This window comes from Rhineura floridana, chromosome 3 (genome assembly GCF_030035675.1).
Source record: "Rhineura floridana isolate rRhiFlo1 chromosome 3, rRhiFlo1.hap2, whole genome shotgun sequence".
Classification (NCBI taxonomy): domain Eukaryota; kingdom Metazoa; phylum Chordata; class Lepidosauria; order Squamata; family Rhineuridae; genus Rhineura; species Rhineura floridana.
In genome coordinates, this window is record NC_084482.1 from 43,420,807 (window position 1) to 43,441,146 (window position 20,340).

The 20,340-nt window shown below is 42.9% G+C and overlaps 1 protein-coding gene across 1 annotated transcript in view; it reads left to right on the top strand.

Annotated features, from left to right (window-relative positions):
• Window positions 1–1,341: 1,341 nt before the first annotated feature.
• APOH (apolipoprotein H) overlaps window positions 1,342–20,340 on the top strand; it is a 30,874-nt gene continuing 11,875 nt past the window's right edge. Inside the window, exons 1-3 of the mRNA XM_061615580.1 lie at window positions 1,342–1,441; window positions 10,769–10,945; window positions 17,581–17,677. Coding sequence (XP_061471564.1) covers window positions 1,378–1,441; window positions 10,769–10,945; window positions 17,581–17,677 — 338 coding nt within the window. The 5' untranslated portion in view covers window positions 1,342–1,377. The remainder of the gene's footprint in view (window positions 1,442–10,768; window positions 10,946–17,580; window positions 17,678–20,340) is intronic.

Genomic DNA, 20,340 nt, shown 5'->3' on the forward strand with positions numbered 1-20,340 from the left:
TTTTTCATGTTTTGGGATCCTGTAGGAAAGTTTCCGCCACTTCCCATTAGAATCCCAGCCTTCAGCAGATACCAGTGCAGACTTAGACGCAGAAGTGCTAGTCTTGACTGTCCTGTGCCAAAATAATCGACATGGAAAGCAATATAAAGCTTGTTTCTGTTGACTCCAGACAAGCCAGTCTCCTACATGTAGTTCTCCATTAGTGCTTTGAAATTTCAGTATGCTTTCTGGGAACACTTGTTTGCAGCTGTCTTTTGGGAATGTTTTAGGCAGAGGGATGTGACCATTCGTAACATACTTTTCTATTTCCTTTTGAGATGGAAACTTGGTTGTGATACATCCAGTGTCAAGGCCTACATTATGATTACTCCTCTCATCTTCCAAATTCACTTCCACATGCGGCTGTATGTCTGTTTCTTTCTGTTTTCCATTTTCATTTTCTGCATCTGCCCCTTCATCAAAATACTGTGCATGATTACCCAAATCAACTGCTCCTTGTTTGGGGATGAGGTTCCCAACAGTTTCTTCTTGCTCCAATTCTGTAGGTGAGTTCAATGAAATTTATTTTGAAGCCGCACTTAATCCAAATTGAAAGAGCATTTGTTGACCCCTTTTTTCATTTTCCTCTAATTCTTTCTTGTCTTTTCTTTTCTGGGCTCCTGATTTGTAAGAATACATTTTGGAGAGATGATTTTCTCATCGTGATAGGGTTTAAAGGTTCACACTGCTTACCTTATATGAGCCCTCAAACCGCATTTTTTCCTTTCATACTAAAGGAGAAGGGTTAATCTAGCTTCCTAATGACCACGCACTCTTAAGGTCAAAGTATCTCTTCCTCTTGTTACCTTGGCCACCGAGCATGCTCAGTTTCTTCCAGAGTAAGTTTCATAAAAAATGGGAAAAAATCCTCAAGTTTGATTATTTGTATTTTCAGAATCCAACAGAAATACAAATATTTGTTTGAACAATGTTATGCTTTTTTGTACAAGTTAGGGGGGAAAGAAAAAAAAAGCACCATTTGTAGCAGGCTTGCAGAATGGGGCCAGCAGGAAATGACATAACAAAGGGAGGAAAAGGGAGCTTCCCTCCTTTGGCTCCCGGGGCCCCTTTTTGACCCCGGGCCCAGGTAAGATGTACCTCCTGCACCCCCCTCTCATGGGCCCTGATTCTTCGAGGTATTGCAGAATGTCTTGCATGTTGTTGCTTGTTCAGTCTGTTTACCCAGCAATTTTGGGAATCTCTCTTTTTTCTCCTCTCCATTTGTTTACAAGAATCAAAATAAATACAGGGAGTTAATATTTAGCCTTTTGTTCTGTTTATTTTAGGATGCTAAGTGCTGTGTTTGGGCTTAATTTTGCAGTCTGTAATTCAACAGCAATGAGTCCTGTCCCACTCATCTTATGGATGGTTGCTGTAGCCCACACTGTTCTTGCAGGACGTGGTAAGCATCTCTAATCTTTCAACAGGACCAAAAACAAAAATAAAAAGTACTTCGATATCTTAGAGACTGAAATGTAATGCAGCATGAGATTTTTTTTAGGTTATGACCTACTTTTCCTGTTTTGGGGGTGGAGAGAGGTTCAGTGATTTTTCTAATGCTTATTTTTATTGTATGCTACTTTGAGCACTGGAAAGGCACCTAATAAAATTGTTTCAATAAAAATACATATTTCATTAGATCCATGAAGACTGTGTACCCCCTTTCTCCAGGCACTGGAACACAGCAAGACAAACTATGCTTTTCTGGGACTGCCTGCACAAATGGGCAAACTCCCCCAAAAGAGTTTGCAGCCCCTTGGCTCCACCCTGTTTTTTTGTAATGCTGCACTGCAGTGAGCTGAGCCAAGGTTTAGCTTAGTGTGTCATATGAATCACAACTCAGGGTTAATCAGTGGTGTCCCAAGGGGTGGGGGTGGGGCAGCCCGCCCCGGGTGTAGCCAATAAGGGGGTGCAAGAGGGAGTAGGGTTACCAGGTGTCTGATTTTCAATGGGAGTTTCTGGTTTTCAGGGGGTCTCCTCTGGGTCTCTGGCTAATGTACCTTAATCTCTGGACTCTCTGCTTCAATTTAAAAAAATTAAGTTTCTAGATGGTCTGGTTCCCAAGATATACACCAAAACGTCAGCTGCCCCCCGCAACTATTTAATCTGTTTATTAACGGATCTGTATAGCAGCTCTTAGCAGAGCTTGGAAAATTTACTTTTTTAAACTACAACTCCCATCAGCCCCAGCCACCATGTCCACTGGATTGGGCTGATGGGAGTTGTAGTTAAAAAAAAATAACTTTCCCAAGCTGGGACTCTAATCCTGCCCTTTCAGGATTGTATCCAATAAGGGAAGCCAGGGTTGTGATTTGTTGATCCAGGCAGTGCTTGGGCTTCATTGCAACATCAGAAAATGGTGGTTTTCAGATGTTCAGTTCAGTTTCAGTAATAAGTAAGAATATGGCTTAAAGTTTTTTTTCTCTTGTGTGCCCCAGGCTGACCCTGGGCTGTTGGAGAGGGCAGTGCTTTGAAAACCTTGGCAATATGAAAGTATTTAATCCAATACTTGCTTTTAATGCTAATCCCATGTACCTGGAGTAAACCCCATTGAATTCATTAGGACTTACTTTTGAGTAGACATGGTTAGGATTGTGCTGTAAATTAATGGGACTTCTGAGTAAACATAACAAAGAATTGTGTTTGTGTTGTTAATCTTTCCCTCTCTCTCCAATCCAATTTTTAAAGCAATTAGGCAGGGTTTATCTAGGTATCACATTTTTTATTATGTAGGAAACTAATACTGATCTTTTAAAAAAATGTTCTGCAATGACCAACTGGTTTGACAATAAACTATTATACGGGGTGTATTTTTACAAGTGTGTGTGTGTGTGTATGGAGTCTTTCCAACAATCCTGTGAGGTAGGGTTGGTGATTGGAAACCAAGGCAGCTCACAATAAGAAATAAATCCCTTTAAAAACCAATAACCATAAAACAAGTATAAACAGTTGCAAAACAGCTTAAAGTGGCATGATTCTGAATTTTGGGTTGGGTGAATGAAGTTTATTTATTTTGCCAGGGCGGCAAACAAAAGCATTGAAACACTTTACAAAGCATAAAAACAGACTTTAAAATATATTAAAACAAAACTTATTTAAAAACATTTTTAAAAGCTGTGACTCCAAAAAGTATTTATGTATTTTATTTACAACAGTTATATACTGCTTTATTGTAAAAAATCTCAAAGTGGTTTACAGAAAGAATTAAAACAATAATATTATTGGCAAAAACAGTTAAAGACATGTATTGAAAAACATTCAAATTAATAAAACCAACAATGAGTTAAAAACATATTTAAAAACACAATAGCTTCTACATGCGTGGATAGGCGTGCCTAAACAAAAATGATTTTAGCAGGTGCTGAAAAGAGGCGTCTGCCTAATGTCAATAGGCAAGGAGTTCCAAAGCATAGGTGTTGCCACTTCGTTGTTGTTGTTATGTGCCTTCAAGTCAATTTTGACTTATGGCGACCCTATGAATCAGTGACCTCCAAGAGCATCTGTCGTGAACCACTCTGTTCAGATCTTGTAAGTTCAAGTCTGTGGCTTCCTTTATGGAATCAATCCATCTCTTTTTTGGTGTTCTTTTTCTACTCTCTTCTGTTTTTCTGTATTGTCTTTTCTAATGAATCATGTCTTCTCATTATGTGTCCAAAGTATGATATGTGTCCAAGTCAGAGGAAGGCAATGGTAAATCGCCTCTGAATATCTCTTACCATGAAAACCCTATGAACAAAGTATCCAAAATGCTGCCACTTTACAGGACTGATTTCTTACAAGAGCAGAACAAGTACTATGTGGCACCTATAACATGGAAAGCACAGCTTGAACTTGGCCTGGTAGCAAATCAGCAACCAATGCAGATTTCAGAGCAGAGGTATTATGTGCTGACAGGTCTCATTCATGTCAGCAATCGTGCCCCAGCATTCTGCATTAACTGAGTGGCTGCCACGCCAGGACTTTTTTAGTTTTGGTTTTCGGTTATGAATCCTGACTGGTTGTGGGATGCTAAGTTGTCTGCCTTACTTATAGGAATCTTTAACCTCACTCCCTTACATCCATAGAAGCAACAGCAGTGGTTGAATGTACTCAGTTCAACCCCCTAAAACCCACTGATGATGCACCTTGTCGGTTGCATGGCAATTTGTTTCTTGCCCAATAGTGGTAAAAGAGAATTCACATATTTGAAAGTGTGGCTGCAGTTGTTGTTCCCAAGCTGCTGCCTGTTTTCTCTCTGTCAATTATTACTCACTGGAATTGGGTTGGCTGTCAAAGTGAGTTTATAGCAGCCCACAGGGTAGACAGAAAGGGTAAGAATCTTCTTCCTTTCACTCATTTCTCAGACCTCTTTCTGAAGTGAAGGGTCAAATCTGTAAAGAAGTTTGGAGCAGCCACATTAAAAGATAAGGGCAGGGCATTCCAGGCAGCGGGTTGCCAACCCTGCTTGGATATGGATCTCTTTGCAAACGATCCCTAGTCAAGCTTTACCAACAGCACAATCCAAACTGCTCAGAAGTAAGTCCTGTTGAGTTGTATGGGGCTTAGTCCCTTAGTGCGTGCAAGTTTGCTGAGAATGGATTGATCATTTGCATGCTTATTGAGTTCAATGGGATTTACTCCCCTGAAATCATGCTTAGGATAGGGGAAACAGACCACGGGGGATGGGGAGGGGAGGAGCAGGAGGAGGAGGGAGGTGAGGGAGGGCAGAGGGGAGTAGGGGAGCAGGCAGAAGGGGGAGGGGAGAAGGACAGGTGTGATCATTTGCATGTTTATTGAGTTCAGTGGGATTGGGATTTACTCCCGTGCAATCATGGATAGGATAGGTGTAAAACTGACCAGGGGGGAGGGAGGGGGGAGTGGGCAGAGGGAGGAGGAAGAAGAAGGGAGGGGAGGAGGAAGGGAGAGTAGAGGGGAAGGAGGGGAAAGGCAGGTCTGATCATTTGCATGCTTATTGAGTTCAGTGGGATTTACTCATATGCAATCATGGTTAGAATAGCTAAGACTGACCATGGGGGAGGGGGAAGGGGAAGGGGAAGGGGAAGGAGTGGATTGGAGAGGGGCAAAGAGAGGGGGAGGGGAGGGCAGGTTTGATCATTTGCATGCTTATAGAGTTCAATGGTATTTACTCTCGTGCAATCATGCTTAAGATAGGTAAAACTGACCATGGGGGGGAGGAAGGGGAAGAGGAAGAAAGGGAAGGAGGGGATTGGAAGGGGAGGGGAAGGAAGGGGCAAAGGAAGGGGGGAAGGGGCAAGAGGGAGGGGATAGGAGGGAGGAGAAGGGAGGGTGGGTTTGATCATTTGCATACTTTTTGAGTTCAATGGGATTTGTCTGCAAGCATGTTTGGAAATGGACTGCCTTCATGTCGATCCTGACTTATGGCAATCCTATGAATAGGGTTTTCATGGTAAACGGTATTCAGAGGTGGTTTTACCATTGCCTTCCTCTGAGGCTGAGAGGCAGTGACTGGCCCAAGGTCACCCAGTGAGCTTCATGGCTGTGCGGGGATTTGAACCCTGGTGTCACAGGTTGTAGTCCAACACTGACCTGGGGGAGAGACAGGGAGGGTAGGAGGAGGGGAAGGGTAGGAGATTAGATGGGTGGGCACTGGGCAGAGGGGAAACCCCTTTCCTTTCCAAAAGGGAAACATTGTGAACAGTATTGTTGTGAGTTTGGGGGGTGGAATGGATGATCCCTGTGAGTCCCCTTCCAGCCTCTGATTTGGAATACTGTGCCTTGGGGTGAAGGGCTGGCTCTGCTGGAGTTTCTTTTGTTAAGCTAATAGAGTGGCCAGTTTGCTAATGGGTCTTTCAAGTGCCCAGCAACTGGTGAATGGGACAGGAAGATCCTTTTGTCATTTAAACTCTGCAGGAGAGCCTCCCTCCCTCCTGGCGGCTAGCAGAGGTTTGTGTTTGGAGTGTTTTGAGAGTTGTTGATAGAACGGCTGGGAACTGGAGGCAGGCAGAGAGGCTGGCTCTCTGCACGATGGCTTTAGGATGCCTCCTGTAACACTGATGGAAAAGCTGGATATTGGACTGCTGATGCCTTGAACCCCTCCATCCTAAGCTCAGGTTGGAATGTGTGTAAATAAATAAACCATATTTCATAAAGACACCACAGTCTTTGCTGACCTTCTTCCCAAAGGAAACCAAACCCTGGATGAGTGCAGGGACCCCTGAAATCTCACTGCTTGGAGAGGCGCACAACAGTATCATTGCTTTTCAGCATTTCCCTCACCTTTTTATTCTACAGCAGGCACATGTAGCCTCCCGCACAAATTTAAACCAAAGCTGTCCCTGGCCACATCCACACCAGGCCTTTATTTCACTTTGGACAGTCATAGCTTCTCTGAAAGAATCCTGGGAAGTGTAGTTAGTGAAGGGTGCTGAGAGTTGCTAGGAGACACCCTCTTCCCCACACAGAGCTTCAATCAGAGTGGCTGACTATTAAACCAGTCTGGCTGCTGGAGCTTTTTCAGCAGAATAGGAGTCCCCTCTTAGCACCCTTCACAAACTACACTTCCCAGGATTCTTTGGGGGAAAGCATGGCTGTCTTAAGTGAAATAAAGGTCTGGTGTGGGTGTGGCCCCCTGATTAGGCAAGCCAAACAGCTATGAGTCTGGCTTTTAGAACACTGACAGTTGGTTCGTACTGAGCATGCTTGACATTATCATTCAGTTCAATGCAAAATTTCTTAAATTAATTAAATTAATCGACTGCTGTTGTGTAACACCAGGTCTGTGGCACAAAAAACAACGCTCATCCATGATATGATCTTGGATGATGGATGAGAGTGCAGACCTGGTGTGTATTACGGAGACCTGGCTGGATGAGGCCTCGGCTCCTACACTCGAGGCCATGTGTCCAGCCAGTTTCCAATACGCACAGCAGCCGAGGGTTGGTAGGCGGGGAGTGGGAGTGGCAGTCATCTATCGGGGGTCCTTGGTTTTCACCAGACCCCCTCTCCATGAGACCAAGTTTGTTGACTGCATGTACTGGAGGTTGGGCCCAAAGGGCAGTTTAGGGATTCTGCTTCTGTACCGCCCACCCCGCTGCACAGCAGACTCCCTGACCGAGGTGCTCGAGGTGGTCTCGGGTGTGCGGTTGCTTTCCCCCAACCTACTGGTTTTGGGGGACTTCAATGTACACGCCGAGGCAGCCCTCATTGGAGCCCCTCGGGATTTCATGGAAACCATGGCTTCCTGGGAACTGCACCTTAGTAATATAGGGCCCACCCATGTAGCCGGTCATGCTCTTATTTATTTATTTATTTATTACATTTATTAGTCGCCCATCTGGCTGGTTGTCCAGCCACTCTGGGCGACGTACAAGATAAAAAACAATACATTAAAACGTTAAAATTTAAAACCATAACAGTAAAAACCTAACCCACCCCAAAAGCCTGCCTGAAGAGCCAGGACTTCAAGGCCCGGCGGAAGCTCATCATAGAAGGGGCATGTAGCCGGTCATGCTCTTGACCTTGTGTTTGTCTCAGGAGGGGAGGGAAGTGTTCTGAAAACGGGGGTTGTTCTTTCCAAACCCGTGTCATGGTCAGATCACTATCTGGTGAATATAGACCTCTCAATGCCACACACCCTCCGCAGGGGACAAGGACCTATTAGGATGGTCCGCCCCAGACGCCTGATGGATCCTAAAGGATTCCTGAATGCGCTGGGAGATCTGGAACTGGCTGAAGGAAGCCCGGTCGAAACCTTGGTGATGGAGTGGAACAGGGAGATCACTAGAGCAGTAGATCGGGTGGCTCCAAAACGCCCTCTCCCCCTGAATACAGCTCAGATAGCACCCTGGTATACACCACGGCTGCGGGGTCTGAGACAGGAGGTGATACGACTAGAGCGACGATGGCAGAAATCGTGCTCTGAAGACGATCGGACACTGGTTAGAGCAGCAATAGCTGCCTACCAGGTGGCAACAAAGGCAACAAAGAGGGAATTCTTTGCTGCCTCTATTGCGTCCGCAGAGTGCTGTCCCAGGAGGTTGTTCCAAGTGGTCCAAAACCTGGTCGGTCCAGTTGCTCAGGAACCCATGGAGCATTCTAAAGCCTCCTGTGACATGTTTGCTACACACTTTGCCGATAAAATCGAACACCTGAAGAACATGATTCCGTACGTCGTGGATACAGGAAGTGAGCCAGAGTCGGCCAGTTGCATTCCGGTCCGGTGGGATCAGTTTCAGCCTCTTCCCTCTGAGGAAGTGGACAAGGTGCTCTCTACTGTGAAGCCAACCACCTGTCTATTGGACCCTTGCCCCTCGTGGCTCATTATGAGCTGCAAAGAGAAACTGAGCGAAGGGATCAAGGCAATGGTAAATGCATCCTTGGAAGAGGGTGCAATACCACTAGCCCTCAAGGAGGCAGTGATAAAACCTATCTTGAAAAAGTCCTCCTTGGATCCCCAAGAGTTGAATAACTTTCGCCCAGTCTCTAATTTACCATTCTTGGGCAAGGTGATTGAGCGAGTGGTGGCCAAACAGTTACAGACACACTTGGATGAAGCAGATTATCTAGATCCATTCCAATCGGGCTTCAGGACTGGACATGGAACTGAAACAGCCTTGGTCGCCCTTGTGGATGATATGAGGAGGGCGTTAGATAGGGGAGAATATACCCTCCTCATCCTCCTGGACCTCTCAGCGGCTTTCGATACCGTCAACCACGGTATCCTTTTAGGTCACCTGGAGGGATTAGGAATAGGGGGCACTGTTTTACGGTGGCTCCGTTCCTATCTCTCAGACAGGCACCAGCGGGTGGCATTGGGGGATGAGGTTTCAGACCCTTGGCCTCTCACTTGTGGAGTGCCACAGGGTTCTATCCTCTCCCCCATGCTATTCAACATCTATGTAAAGCCGCTGGGGGCCATCATCAGGAGATTTGGGCTGCAGTGCCACCAATATGCGGATGACACTCAGCTCTATCTCTCGTTTAAATCCTCACCAGAGTTGGCTGTGGATACCATGTCCAAGTGCCTGGACTCCGTAAGTGAATGGATGGGAAGGAATAGGCTGAAGCTAAACCCCGACAAGACCGAAGTGTTGCTAGTGGGCGACAAGGGAAGATTGGGAGATATAGACCTGGTGTTCAATGGGGTAAGCTTGCCCCTGAAAGACCAGGTCCGTAGCCTTGGGGTCATTCTTGACTCCCAGCTGTCTATGGAGGCTCAGATTTCAGCTGTGAGCCGGGCAGGTTTGTATCAATTACATCTGATACGAAGGCTACAACCCTACCTTCCAGCCCATCTGCTCCCACGGGTGATACATGCTCTGGTCTCCTCTTGCTTAGACTACTGCAATGCGCTCTACGTGGGGCTACCCTTGAAAACGGTCCAGAAATTACAACTGATACAGAATGCGGCGGCTCGGTTGCTCATGAATAGCTGTTGGCGTGATCATATTACTCTGGTGTTAGTAGATCTACACTGGCTACCAGTTATTTACCGGGCCCAATTCAAGGTGTTGGTGTTGACCTTTAAAGCCCTATACGGTTTCGGCCCAGTTTATCTGAAGGAGCACCTCCAGCATCACCAATTACGCCGCCTGACGAGATCAGCCACACAAGACCTTCTCTGGGTTCCACCAGTTAAAACAGCGAGACTGGTGCGGACCAGAGAGAAGGCATTTCAATTGTGGCCCCCACCCTCTGGAATTCCCTTCCTTTCGATCTTCGCCATGCCCCCTCCCTAACAGGTTTTCGCCGGGCCTTGAAAACCTGGCTATTCAGGCAGGCCTATGGGATCTCTGGGGCGGGTTAGTTATTAATGTTGTTATTAATTGGTAGAGTGGTGCTTAGATGAATGATGGTTTTATTGATTGTATATTGTATTTTATTGTATTAATGTACGTCGCCTAGAGTGGCCGTTAATTCAGCCAGATAGGCGACTCATAAATAATTTATTATTATTATTATTATTAAAAATCAGCCAGGCATTTTTTTAACTTTTAAACTGCAGAAGATGAAGGTCAGAGTATGGGGCAAGGTCAGTAATAGGATTACAGGTACTCTGTGAACATGGCTGATTTTTAATGAATTTCAACAGGTTATGAGAACTCCGACAGAAAAAAGTCCAAAAGGGTTCTCAGGTGTTTTTCTCTCTTTTTAGACTGAGCCCTCTATTCTCTCTGACTGTTTTGTGTATTGCCATGACAATTCAGAGGGTTGTTAAGCAAGCGTTTCTGAGTTCAGGACTATAAGTTTTGTGAGGTTTTGTTTTGAAATGAGCTAATGGGAAGCATCAGAATGGCATGGGGGTATTTCAAATTTAACACTGTGGAATTATTTATTTATTATTTATTTATTATTATCTAATCCATGCTGAAAAATCCATGCTGGCTATAGTATACATCCACTCTCGTGGCTGTATAAAAAGAAAGGTGATTTAGCTCAGTGTGTTCTTACTGATAAAACCCTTCAGCCAAACACCTGGTGAATTATTCCAATCAACATGTGATTCCTCACATCTGTAGCTCATAGGCGAGTGATCTGCCTCCTTAATTTCCCAGTTTTTATTTTGGCCATATCCTCTTTCCCTCATTCCTTGGACCTCTGTGACCAGCCCTTGCTAGTGGCTATAGTTAAGCATTTATGCATTTATGTGATGAGCCAAAGGCAGAATGTGCTCTTATTTATTTTCTGTTTATATAGTTGCTTGAAAAAATTGGAGAAGCTACAGCTTTTCATGCATACAGGATTGGTTAAAGTTCTTTGTGTCTTCTAGTTTGTCCAAGACCACCTGAAATACCATTGGCTACTGTGGACATAAAGAAGGAAGAATACAACCTGGGAGAAGAAATTACATACAGTTGTAACCCTGGTTATGTTCCTCAGTCAGGCTCAAGAAGATTCACATGCCCTTTGACTGGTAGATGGCCTATCGTTACATTGAGATGTATACGTAAGTATATTCTTCCTCAGTTGTTTTTCTTTACTCACTTTTTACTCACAGTAAGAACCAATCATTTCCTGTTTCTTTGTTAATATACAAATTGATCCCTGTTTCCATCCTGGTTTTGCATACCAGATCTGTGTCTGCCTTCAGAAACCCTTCTCCTTAATGTTTGATACCTTGGATCTTCCAGATTCCCGCAGGTGCTCCCTGCATCTCCTTACCTGTCTCTACTACCTCAGCAAAAGCATGAGAATCATATCATATTGACCCCGTTCTGGAAGTAACAAGACATCATACTCATATTATGTGTTTTAGAGCTCAGCTGCACTAAGATTTTGCCACAGTGTTTTTTTCATGGACATGTAATAAGCATCTGATCTGCGTTGCCTGTATTGAAAAGAGCTGGATATACATCAGTGTAGCTACAATGTTGCAATGGGGTAAAAGATAATAGTTTAAAGCAGTGATCTTCAACTACAGCTCCCATTATCCTTGGCCATTGGCTAAGTAGTTCAACAGCACCTGGGGACCCAAGGTTGAAGAGCAGTGGTTTAAAGGAAAGTAATATTTTCATGCTTTAACTTAACCCACTACAAGATGATGTATGGATGGCAATCTCAACAAGCAGACACATTTCCTGGCACAGGTCATCCCCTTAGGTGGCAAAAGCTATGTCTATTTAACAAGGAAGGAAACTAGCTGGGAATTATCCAATACAGTGAGATTTAAAGAGGGTTTCTAAAGCAATGGTCTTTCCACTACCTCCTTTAGGCTTAGTGGGACAACTCTCTCTTGTGGGGGCAGTTTTTCACTACTCCTTCAACCAAGAAGGGAAAGACTCAAGAATACATGTGGCTGGTCTCACTTCTACATGAATCCTGTCTATATCTTCAGGCTATGCAAACTTTTAAAATATCAATATAACAAGCAGTCACCACGGCTTCATCCAACTGAATTTGTAATAACTGTGGAATCCAAGGTGGAACAAATCCAAGTGACTTTATCTGCATAGTGTTTCACAGAACAGTCACAGTGGGCCACTGAATGGTCCATTATCACCATCATCCATTTATTCTCCCTTTTAAATAGTTCCTGAGAATTGCTTTTAGCAGCTATGTAACAGGCTGAAACGCATAGTTAAAGCTCTTCTTGCAGTGATGGGAAAAGCTGTAACTGTTGGTTTGTGCCTGTCATGTAGCTGTGAAAAGCAATTTGAAGTAAAAATGTTAAAAAGGAAAACATTGAATGATCCCTAATAATGCATAATGATCCTTGCATAGAACTGGATTAAGACAAACAGTACTGAATGCCTTCCAAAATATGAGTTTGTGGTAAGATGTGACAGGAACATCTGTCGCATGGCAGGTTGTTATTTATTTATTAAATGTATATCCCACCCTTCCTCCTGAAGGAGCCCAGGGCTGCAAACAAAACAAATTAACAACAAAAAAGCATTCTAAAAACAATTAAGACATTCAGAAAACAGTTGCAACATTCCACAAAACAGTTGCAGATAAACACATTCTAAAAAATGATTGCAGAACCAGGTTGCCAGCAACAGTCTCCTTCAGCCATCAAAGTTTGAGACAGCAGGGAATATTTTCAAATGCTTCCTAAAAGTCATTAATGTTGGAGACAGACACACCTCACTGGGGAGGGCATTCAACAATGGGAAGCAACCACTGAAAAGGCCCTGTCACAGGTCAGCACCAGCTGGGCAGCCCCTGGTGGCTGCACCACCAACAAGGCCTCGCGTTCTGATTATAGGGTCTGAGATGACTGATATTTGGGAAGGCATTCTTTTAAGTATTGGGTCCCAAGCCATTTAGGGCTTAATATGCTAGTACTAACACCTTGAGTTGGGCCCAGTAGTTCACTGGCAGTCAGTGTAGCACTTTCACGACTGATGACACATGGTCCCATCAGGTTCTTCACTTACCAGCCTGTTGTTGTTGTGTGCCTTCACGTCGACTACGACTTATGGCGACCCTATGAATCAGCGACCTCCAACAGCATCTGTCATGAACCACCCTGTTCAGATCTTGTAAGTTCAGGTCTGTGGCTTCCTATATGGAATCAATCCATCTCTTGTTTGGCCTTCCTCTTTTTCTACTCTCTTCTGTTTTTCCCAGCATTATTGTCTTTTCTAGTGATTCCTGTCTTCTCATTGTGTGTCCAAGGTATGATAACCTCAGTTTCATCATTTTAGCTCCTAGTGATAGTTCTGGTTTAATTTGTTTTAACTCCCAATTATTTGTCTTTTTCGCAGTCCATGCTATCCACAAAGCTCTCCTCCAACACTACATTTCAAATGAGTTTATTTTTCTCCTATCTGCTTTTTTCACTGTCCAACTTTCACATCTATACATAGAGATCGGGAATACCATAGTCTGAATGATCCTGACTTTGGTGTTCAGTGATACATGTTTGCATTTGAGGGCCTTTTCTAGTTCTCTCATAGCTGCCCTCCCCAGTCCTAGCCTTCTTCTGATTTCTTGACTATTGTCTCCATTTTGGTTAATGACTGTGCCAAGGTATTGATAATCCTTGACAAGTTCAATGTCCTCATTGTCAACTTTAAAGTTACATAAATCTTCTGTTGTCATTACTTTGGTCTTTTTGACGTTCAGCTGTAGTCCTACTTTTGTGCTTTCCTCTTGAACTTTCATCAGCATTCGTTTCAAATCGTTACTGGTTTCTGCTAGTAGTATGGTATCGTCTGCATATCTTAAATTATTGATATTTCTCCCTCCAATTGTCACACCTCTTTCATCTTGGTCCTATCCCACTTTCTGTATGATATGTTTTGTGTATAGATTAAACACACCCTTTCCGATTGGGAACCAGTTGGTTTCTCCATATTTTGTCCTTACAGTAGCCTCTTCTCCACAATATAGGTTGTGCATCAGGACAATCAGATGCTGTGGCACCCCCATTTCTTTTAAGCATTCCATAGTTTTTCATGATCTACACAGTCAAAGGCTTTGCTGTAATCTATAAAGCACAGGCTGATTTCCTTCTGAAATTCTTTAGTTTGTTCTATTATCCAATGTATGTTTGCGATATGATTTCTTGTACCTCACCCCTTTCTAAATCCAGCTTGGGCGTCTGGCATTTCTCGCTCCATGTATGGTAAGAGCCTCTGTTGTAGAATCTTGAGCATTACTTTACTTGCATGGGATGTTAAGGCAATAGTTCAATAATTACTGCATTCCCTGGGATCCCCTTTCCTTGGAATTGGGATATATATTGAATGCTTCCAGTCTGTGGGCCATTGTTTAGTTTTCCATATTTCTTGACAAATTTTTGTCATAATTTGGACAAATTCAGTCTCAGTAGCTTGTAGCAACTCTGTGGTATGCCATCTGTTCCTCGTGATTTGTTTCTTCCACGTATTTTAAGAGGAGCTTTCACCTCACATTCTAAAATTTCTGGTTCTTCATCATATGGTTCCTCCATGAATGAATATGTCATCCTGTCATCTCTTTTATAGAGTTCTTCAGTGTATTGCTTCCATCTTCCTTTTATTTTATCTTGGTCAGTCAGTGTGTTCCCCTGTTGATTATTCAACATTCCTTGTCTTGGTTCAAATTTCCCTTTCATTTCTCTAATCTTTTGGAATAGGGCTCTTGTTCTTCGCTTTTTGTTGTCCTCTTCTATTTCTATACAATAACTATTGTAATAGTTAAGAACATAAGAAGAGCCTGCTGGATCAGGCCAGTGGCCCATCTAGTCCAGCATCCTGTTCTCACAGTGGCCAACCACGACCTGAGTGCAAGCACTCTGCCCTCCTGAGGTTTCCGGCAACTGGTTTTCAGAAGCAAGCTGCCTCTGACTAGGGTGGCAGAGCAAAGCCATCACGGCTAGTAGCCATTGATAGCCCTGTCCTCCATGAATTTGTCTAATCTTCTTTTAAAGCCATCCAAGCTGGTGGCAATTACTGCATCTTGTGGGAGCAAATTCCATAGTTTAAAATGTGCTGAGTAAAGAAGTACTTCCTTTTGTCTGTCCTGAATCTTCCAACATTCAGCTTCTTTGAATGTCCACGAGTTCTAGTATTGTGAGAGAAGGAGAAAAACATTTCTCTATCCACTTTCTCAATGCCATGCATAATTTTATACACTTCTATCATGTCTCCTCTGACCCGCCTTTTCTCTAAACTAAAAAGCCCCAAATGTTGCAACCTTTCCTCATAAGGGAGTCGCTCCATTCCTTTGTCCCTACATACTAGTCGCTGTATTGTTGCATTTAGGGTTGTGACTGTGTTTCTATCTCCTTTTGCTTTTGCTTTCCTTCTCTCTTTAACCATTTTAAGAGATTCTTCAGTCATCCATTGAGGTCTTTCTCTCTTTTTAACTAGAGGTATAGTCTTTTTGCCTTCTTCTCTGATAATGTCCCTGACTTCAGTCCATAGTTCTTTTGGTTCTCTATCAACTAAGTTTAAAGCCTCAAATCTGTTCCTTATTTGATCTTTATATACTTCTGGGATGTTATTTAAATTGTATTTTGGCATTATGATTGCTTTGTTCTTCTTCTTTAGCTTTACTCTGATTTTTGAAACAACTAGTTCATGATCTGTACCGCAGTCTGCTCCTGGTCTTGTTTTCGCAGAAAGTATGGAACTTCTCCATCTTCTGGTACCAATTATATAATCAATATGATTCCTATATTGACCACTGGTGATGTCCACGTGTACAGCTGTCATTTTGGTTGCTCAAAAAATGTGTTTGCAAGAAACAAATTACTGGCTCCACAGAATTCAATACGTCTTTCTCCTGCTTCATTTCTGTCTCTGAAGCCCCATTTCCCCACAATTCAGTGTTCTTCCCTACTTTTGCATTCCAGTTCCCCATGATTATCAGAACATCTTGTTTTGGTGTGTGATCAATTTCTTCCTGTACTTCTGCGTAAAGTCTCTCCAGTTCCTCTTCTTCTGTATTTGCCATTGGACCATAGACTTGGATGATGGTTATGTTGATAGGTTTCCCATTTAATCTCATTGATATCACTTGCTCAGACCTTGCGTTGTAACTCCCAATTGTTTTTTCTACATCACTTCTCACTATTAAAGTAACCCCATTTCTTCTTAATTTCTCATTTTCTGCATAAAATATTTTGTAGTTGCCTGATTGAAAATGTCCCATTCCCGTCCATTTTAATTCACTCACGCCAAGTATTGTAATGTTGATGCGTTCAATTTCTTGCTTGACAATTTCTAACTTTCCCTGGTTCATGCTTCTCACATTCCATGTTCCTATTGTGTGTGTCGTATAACTCCGGACTCTCCTTTCGCATCTGTGTGCATCACCCTCTGGGCTTCCTTTTGGCTTTGACCCAGCTGCGTCATTAGTCACTGTGCTACTCGTACTTTGTTCTTCCCCAGTAGCTCGGTGAGTGCCTTCTGACCTGGGGGTCTCATCTTCCAGCACTATCTCCTGTTGCATTTTGGATAATCTGTTCATAGGGTTTTCATGGTAAGAGATATTCAGAGATGGTTTACCATTGCCTTCCTCTGAGTTTGGATGCATCTTAGTCTGGTGTCTCAGCTTTGACCATTCTGCCTTGGGTGCCCCTGCTAGGAGTCTAGCCTCTTGGTCTAGACTCCTGACGCATTGCTCTTAGCTTCTTCAACACTCTTAAATCCCCTCACCACATTAAGGTGTGCATTCTGCATTAGCTTAAGGCTCCAGATAATCTTCAAGGGCAGCCCCATATACACAGCATTTCAGCAGTCAAGACATGAAGTTACCAGAACATAGACAACTGAGGCCAGTCCATCCCAGTCCAGAAACGGCCATAGATGGTGAATCAGCCTAAGCTTGGGATAAGCACTCCTAGCCAGAAATACCACTTGGGACTTGGGACGAGTTGGAATCCAGGAGTACTCACCCAGATCCCAAACCTGTTCCTTCAGGGGGAATACAACCCTCCCAAAATAGGTCATAGATCTAATTCCTGGACATGGGAACCACCCACCCACAGGGGGTCTTACCAGGATTCAACCCCAGTTTATTGGCCCCCATCTAGCCTATCATTGCCTCCAGTCATTTGTCCAACACCTTCACAGCCTCTCCTGATTCAGATGGAATGGAGAGGTAGACCAGTGTGTCATCAGCATACTGATGACATTGTGCTTTAAATCACTGCATGACAGCTCCCAACAGCTTCATATAAATGTTAAATAGCATAGGAGACAGCCCAAAAGCCATGGAGCTGAGCAACAAGCTGCATTAAACAAACCACTTAGGAACATTTGAAGATAGGGCATGGCCTTATACTTAATCAGATTATTTGTCTATTTAGCCAGTGTTGTCTGCTGGTCTCAGGAGAATGGCGATTCATACCACTTACAACTTTACCTGTTTAATGGAAGCACCAGGAATTGAACCCAGGACCTCCTACATGCAAAACATGTGCTCTACCAATGTGCTACTACCTCTACTATGTAGCATTCCACATTAGTTAGGGATTTAATGTATACTTTATGTGGCTGCTTGTTTAGGTTCATTGGCTGTTATACTATCCCTAAGTGACTCTTGTGATTAAAATATGGATCTTTTGAAATGAATTGATAACCTTTGGTCTGAAAATATTTATCTGTCTATCTAAAAATAATGAAACATTATCTTATATTAAAATAGCAAAGAAATGTTCCTACCCTGGACCTTTGAATAATGGAAAGATCCATTATACACATCTCAGCTATCAGAGCCTTGTAAGCTTTTCATGTGATGCTGGGTAAGTTGTATGGTGTTATTCTATTGAAATGAACCATTCATTTCCAACATATTTTCTAATATGCTCTCCCTGGTAAGGACAGATAGCATACAGGTAAAAAGCTACATATTGTCTCTAATGTGATGTTGTTCACCTGGTTGGTTTTTAAGAGAATTATGAATAGCTTGCTCTTTAAAGAAAGCCTGCTTCAGACCTTCATGGTCTTCAACAGGATCTTGAGAATGGTATGCTATTGTATCTGAAAATAAATAAGAGCTACTAAATTGTATTTACAACAATTATACATGTCCAAATGTCAAAACGTTTGGCAAGTGATTCTGTATCAATTCCAGTGGATGAGATTGCTCTTATTTGGCCATCTGTTGGTGTAGGAGTATGTAAGCTTCTGATTTAACACAGAATTGTTCATAACTCATTTGTAGCTTGGGTCAGAGATATCACCTTATATATTCTGGTGTTGATTGGCAGGAGAGACAATAGCCTCAAAGGTCAATCTTGGCATTCTTATAAGTACTGATAAAGCATTGAAAAGCAATAACAGCAAGGCTATATGATTATCCCCATATGGGATATCCAATAGCTGGTTTAACACCCTACCTTTAATTGATGTGGTTGTACCATTGAACAATTCCACTGTGGCTGGCTCTTACAGTACTTTGATAACGTATAAACCTTTTGCCAGTGCAGGGCAACATGGTTATGACCATGGCCTATTTTGAATTTGCATGGGCATAATCAAACAGTATCTTAGGAGTAGGGTCTTATTTGTTACCAGAGCAGCTAGCCATATTTGACTGCTTTAATGGCAATTATACAGCTAACATAATGCTGGCCCTGAGAATTTCCATTTCTGTAACTGGCTCTGCTCTTCCAGACAGACATCTCTGACATTCAGGGAAACATCAGAAAATATCTTTGTTAGAGCATTAACAGTTTGTTCAAGTGAGGAACAAAACAGTGAGGAAACACAAGTACTTACATGTAAGCATTTATATGCCTAACAAGTTTTTTTGGATTGAAGCCTAAGCTGAGGGTAAGTTCTACAATAACTATAACAACAGTGCAATCCTATGTATGTCTACTCAAAAGTAAGGCCCACTGAGTTCAGTCGGACCTCCTCCAAGGTAAGTGTGGTGCTTTAGAATTGCAGCCTAAATGCATACATACTTTTATATAAGAATGCAAATATGAAAACACCTACCATTACAGATTCCCTTTCTTGTAAGTATTTCTCTTGGCAGCTAATTATAAAACTAAACCTGGGAAAATACAGAATTTATTTATTTGTTATCATTTATAAAGCATCTAAAATATACTAAGCCCCTACCTGAAGGCTTACAATCTAAAGGACCAGATGCAAAAGAAAAAGGGATGGTGAGGAAAAAGAGAAATGAGCAAACTCAAGCAGGCATCAGTTTTAAAACTTATACAGTACTTCTTATAATGATGAGCTTACATTGAAAGAGTCTCGGGGGGAGGGGAGCCAAGTGGCAACTGCTCTCTCAAGCATGCCCTGCTGTTCACTCTTCTCTCTTTGCTGAACTTTTATACAACTTGTATATCCTGAGAATGCCCATTCTATTCAATTTATAGCGGAGGGGTGTGTCCTAATTGTAGTATTTTAAAAACATTTGTGCAAAGCATGTGTACAATTTCTAAATTATCATGGTATTCAAAACCCATATCTCATGTATGTGTGTTGTACAAATGGATTTTCAAGGCTGAATGCTAGTCATACAAACACACCCACAAAATTCAAGGTTGTTGAATCTAGACATGTTTGTTGGCTTCCAGCCATCTTGTTTTTGTTTCATTTGTCCGGAATATATTTAACCTTTTAAGTCACCCCAGCCTGAAGACTGGTAGGCCTTTAATTAGTGGAATAGGCCTTTAATTAGTGGGAGATCTTAATAATCATGTGCTCCCACCTGTGGTACATGCCCTGATCACCACTTGGCTAGACTACTGTAATGCGCTCTATGTGGGGTTACCCTTGAAAATGGTTCGGAAGTTACAATTGGTACAGAATGCAGTGGCGCGTCTGATTGCAGGCAGCTGCCGTAGAGATCACATCACTCCTGTGTTGAAGGATTTACATTGGTTACCGGTTGTGTACCAAACCCAATTCAAGGTGTTGGTTTTAACCTTTAAAACCCTATACGGTTGTGGCCCAGCCTATCTGAAGGAGCGCCTCCAGCATCGACAGGGATGCCGCTCAACAAGATCAACCTCAGAGGGCCTTCTCTGGATCCCACCAGTCAAAACAGCCAGGCTGGTGAGGGCTCGAGAGAGGGCCTTCTCAATAGTGGCCCCCGCCCTTTGGAACTCTCTCCCTAGTGACCTACGCCATGCCCCGTCTATAATGAGCTTCCGCAGAACCCTGAAGACTTGGCTTTTTAGGCGGGCGTTTGAGATGGGCTAGTTTTCTACTGTTTTTAAATTTTAATTGTTTTATATACTGTTTTATCTTGTACGTCGCCCAGAGTGGCTGGACAACCAGCCAGATGGGCGACTAACAAATTTAATAATAAATAAATAAATGTTTTGAAAAGATATTCAGGATTTGGATCAGGTAAATCTAATCAGGAAATGAGTTGTTTCACAGCTACTTGCCTCTTCTTGTGTTCTTGCTATCTGAACTTGATGAAGAGATGATGAGCTCA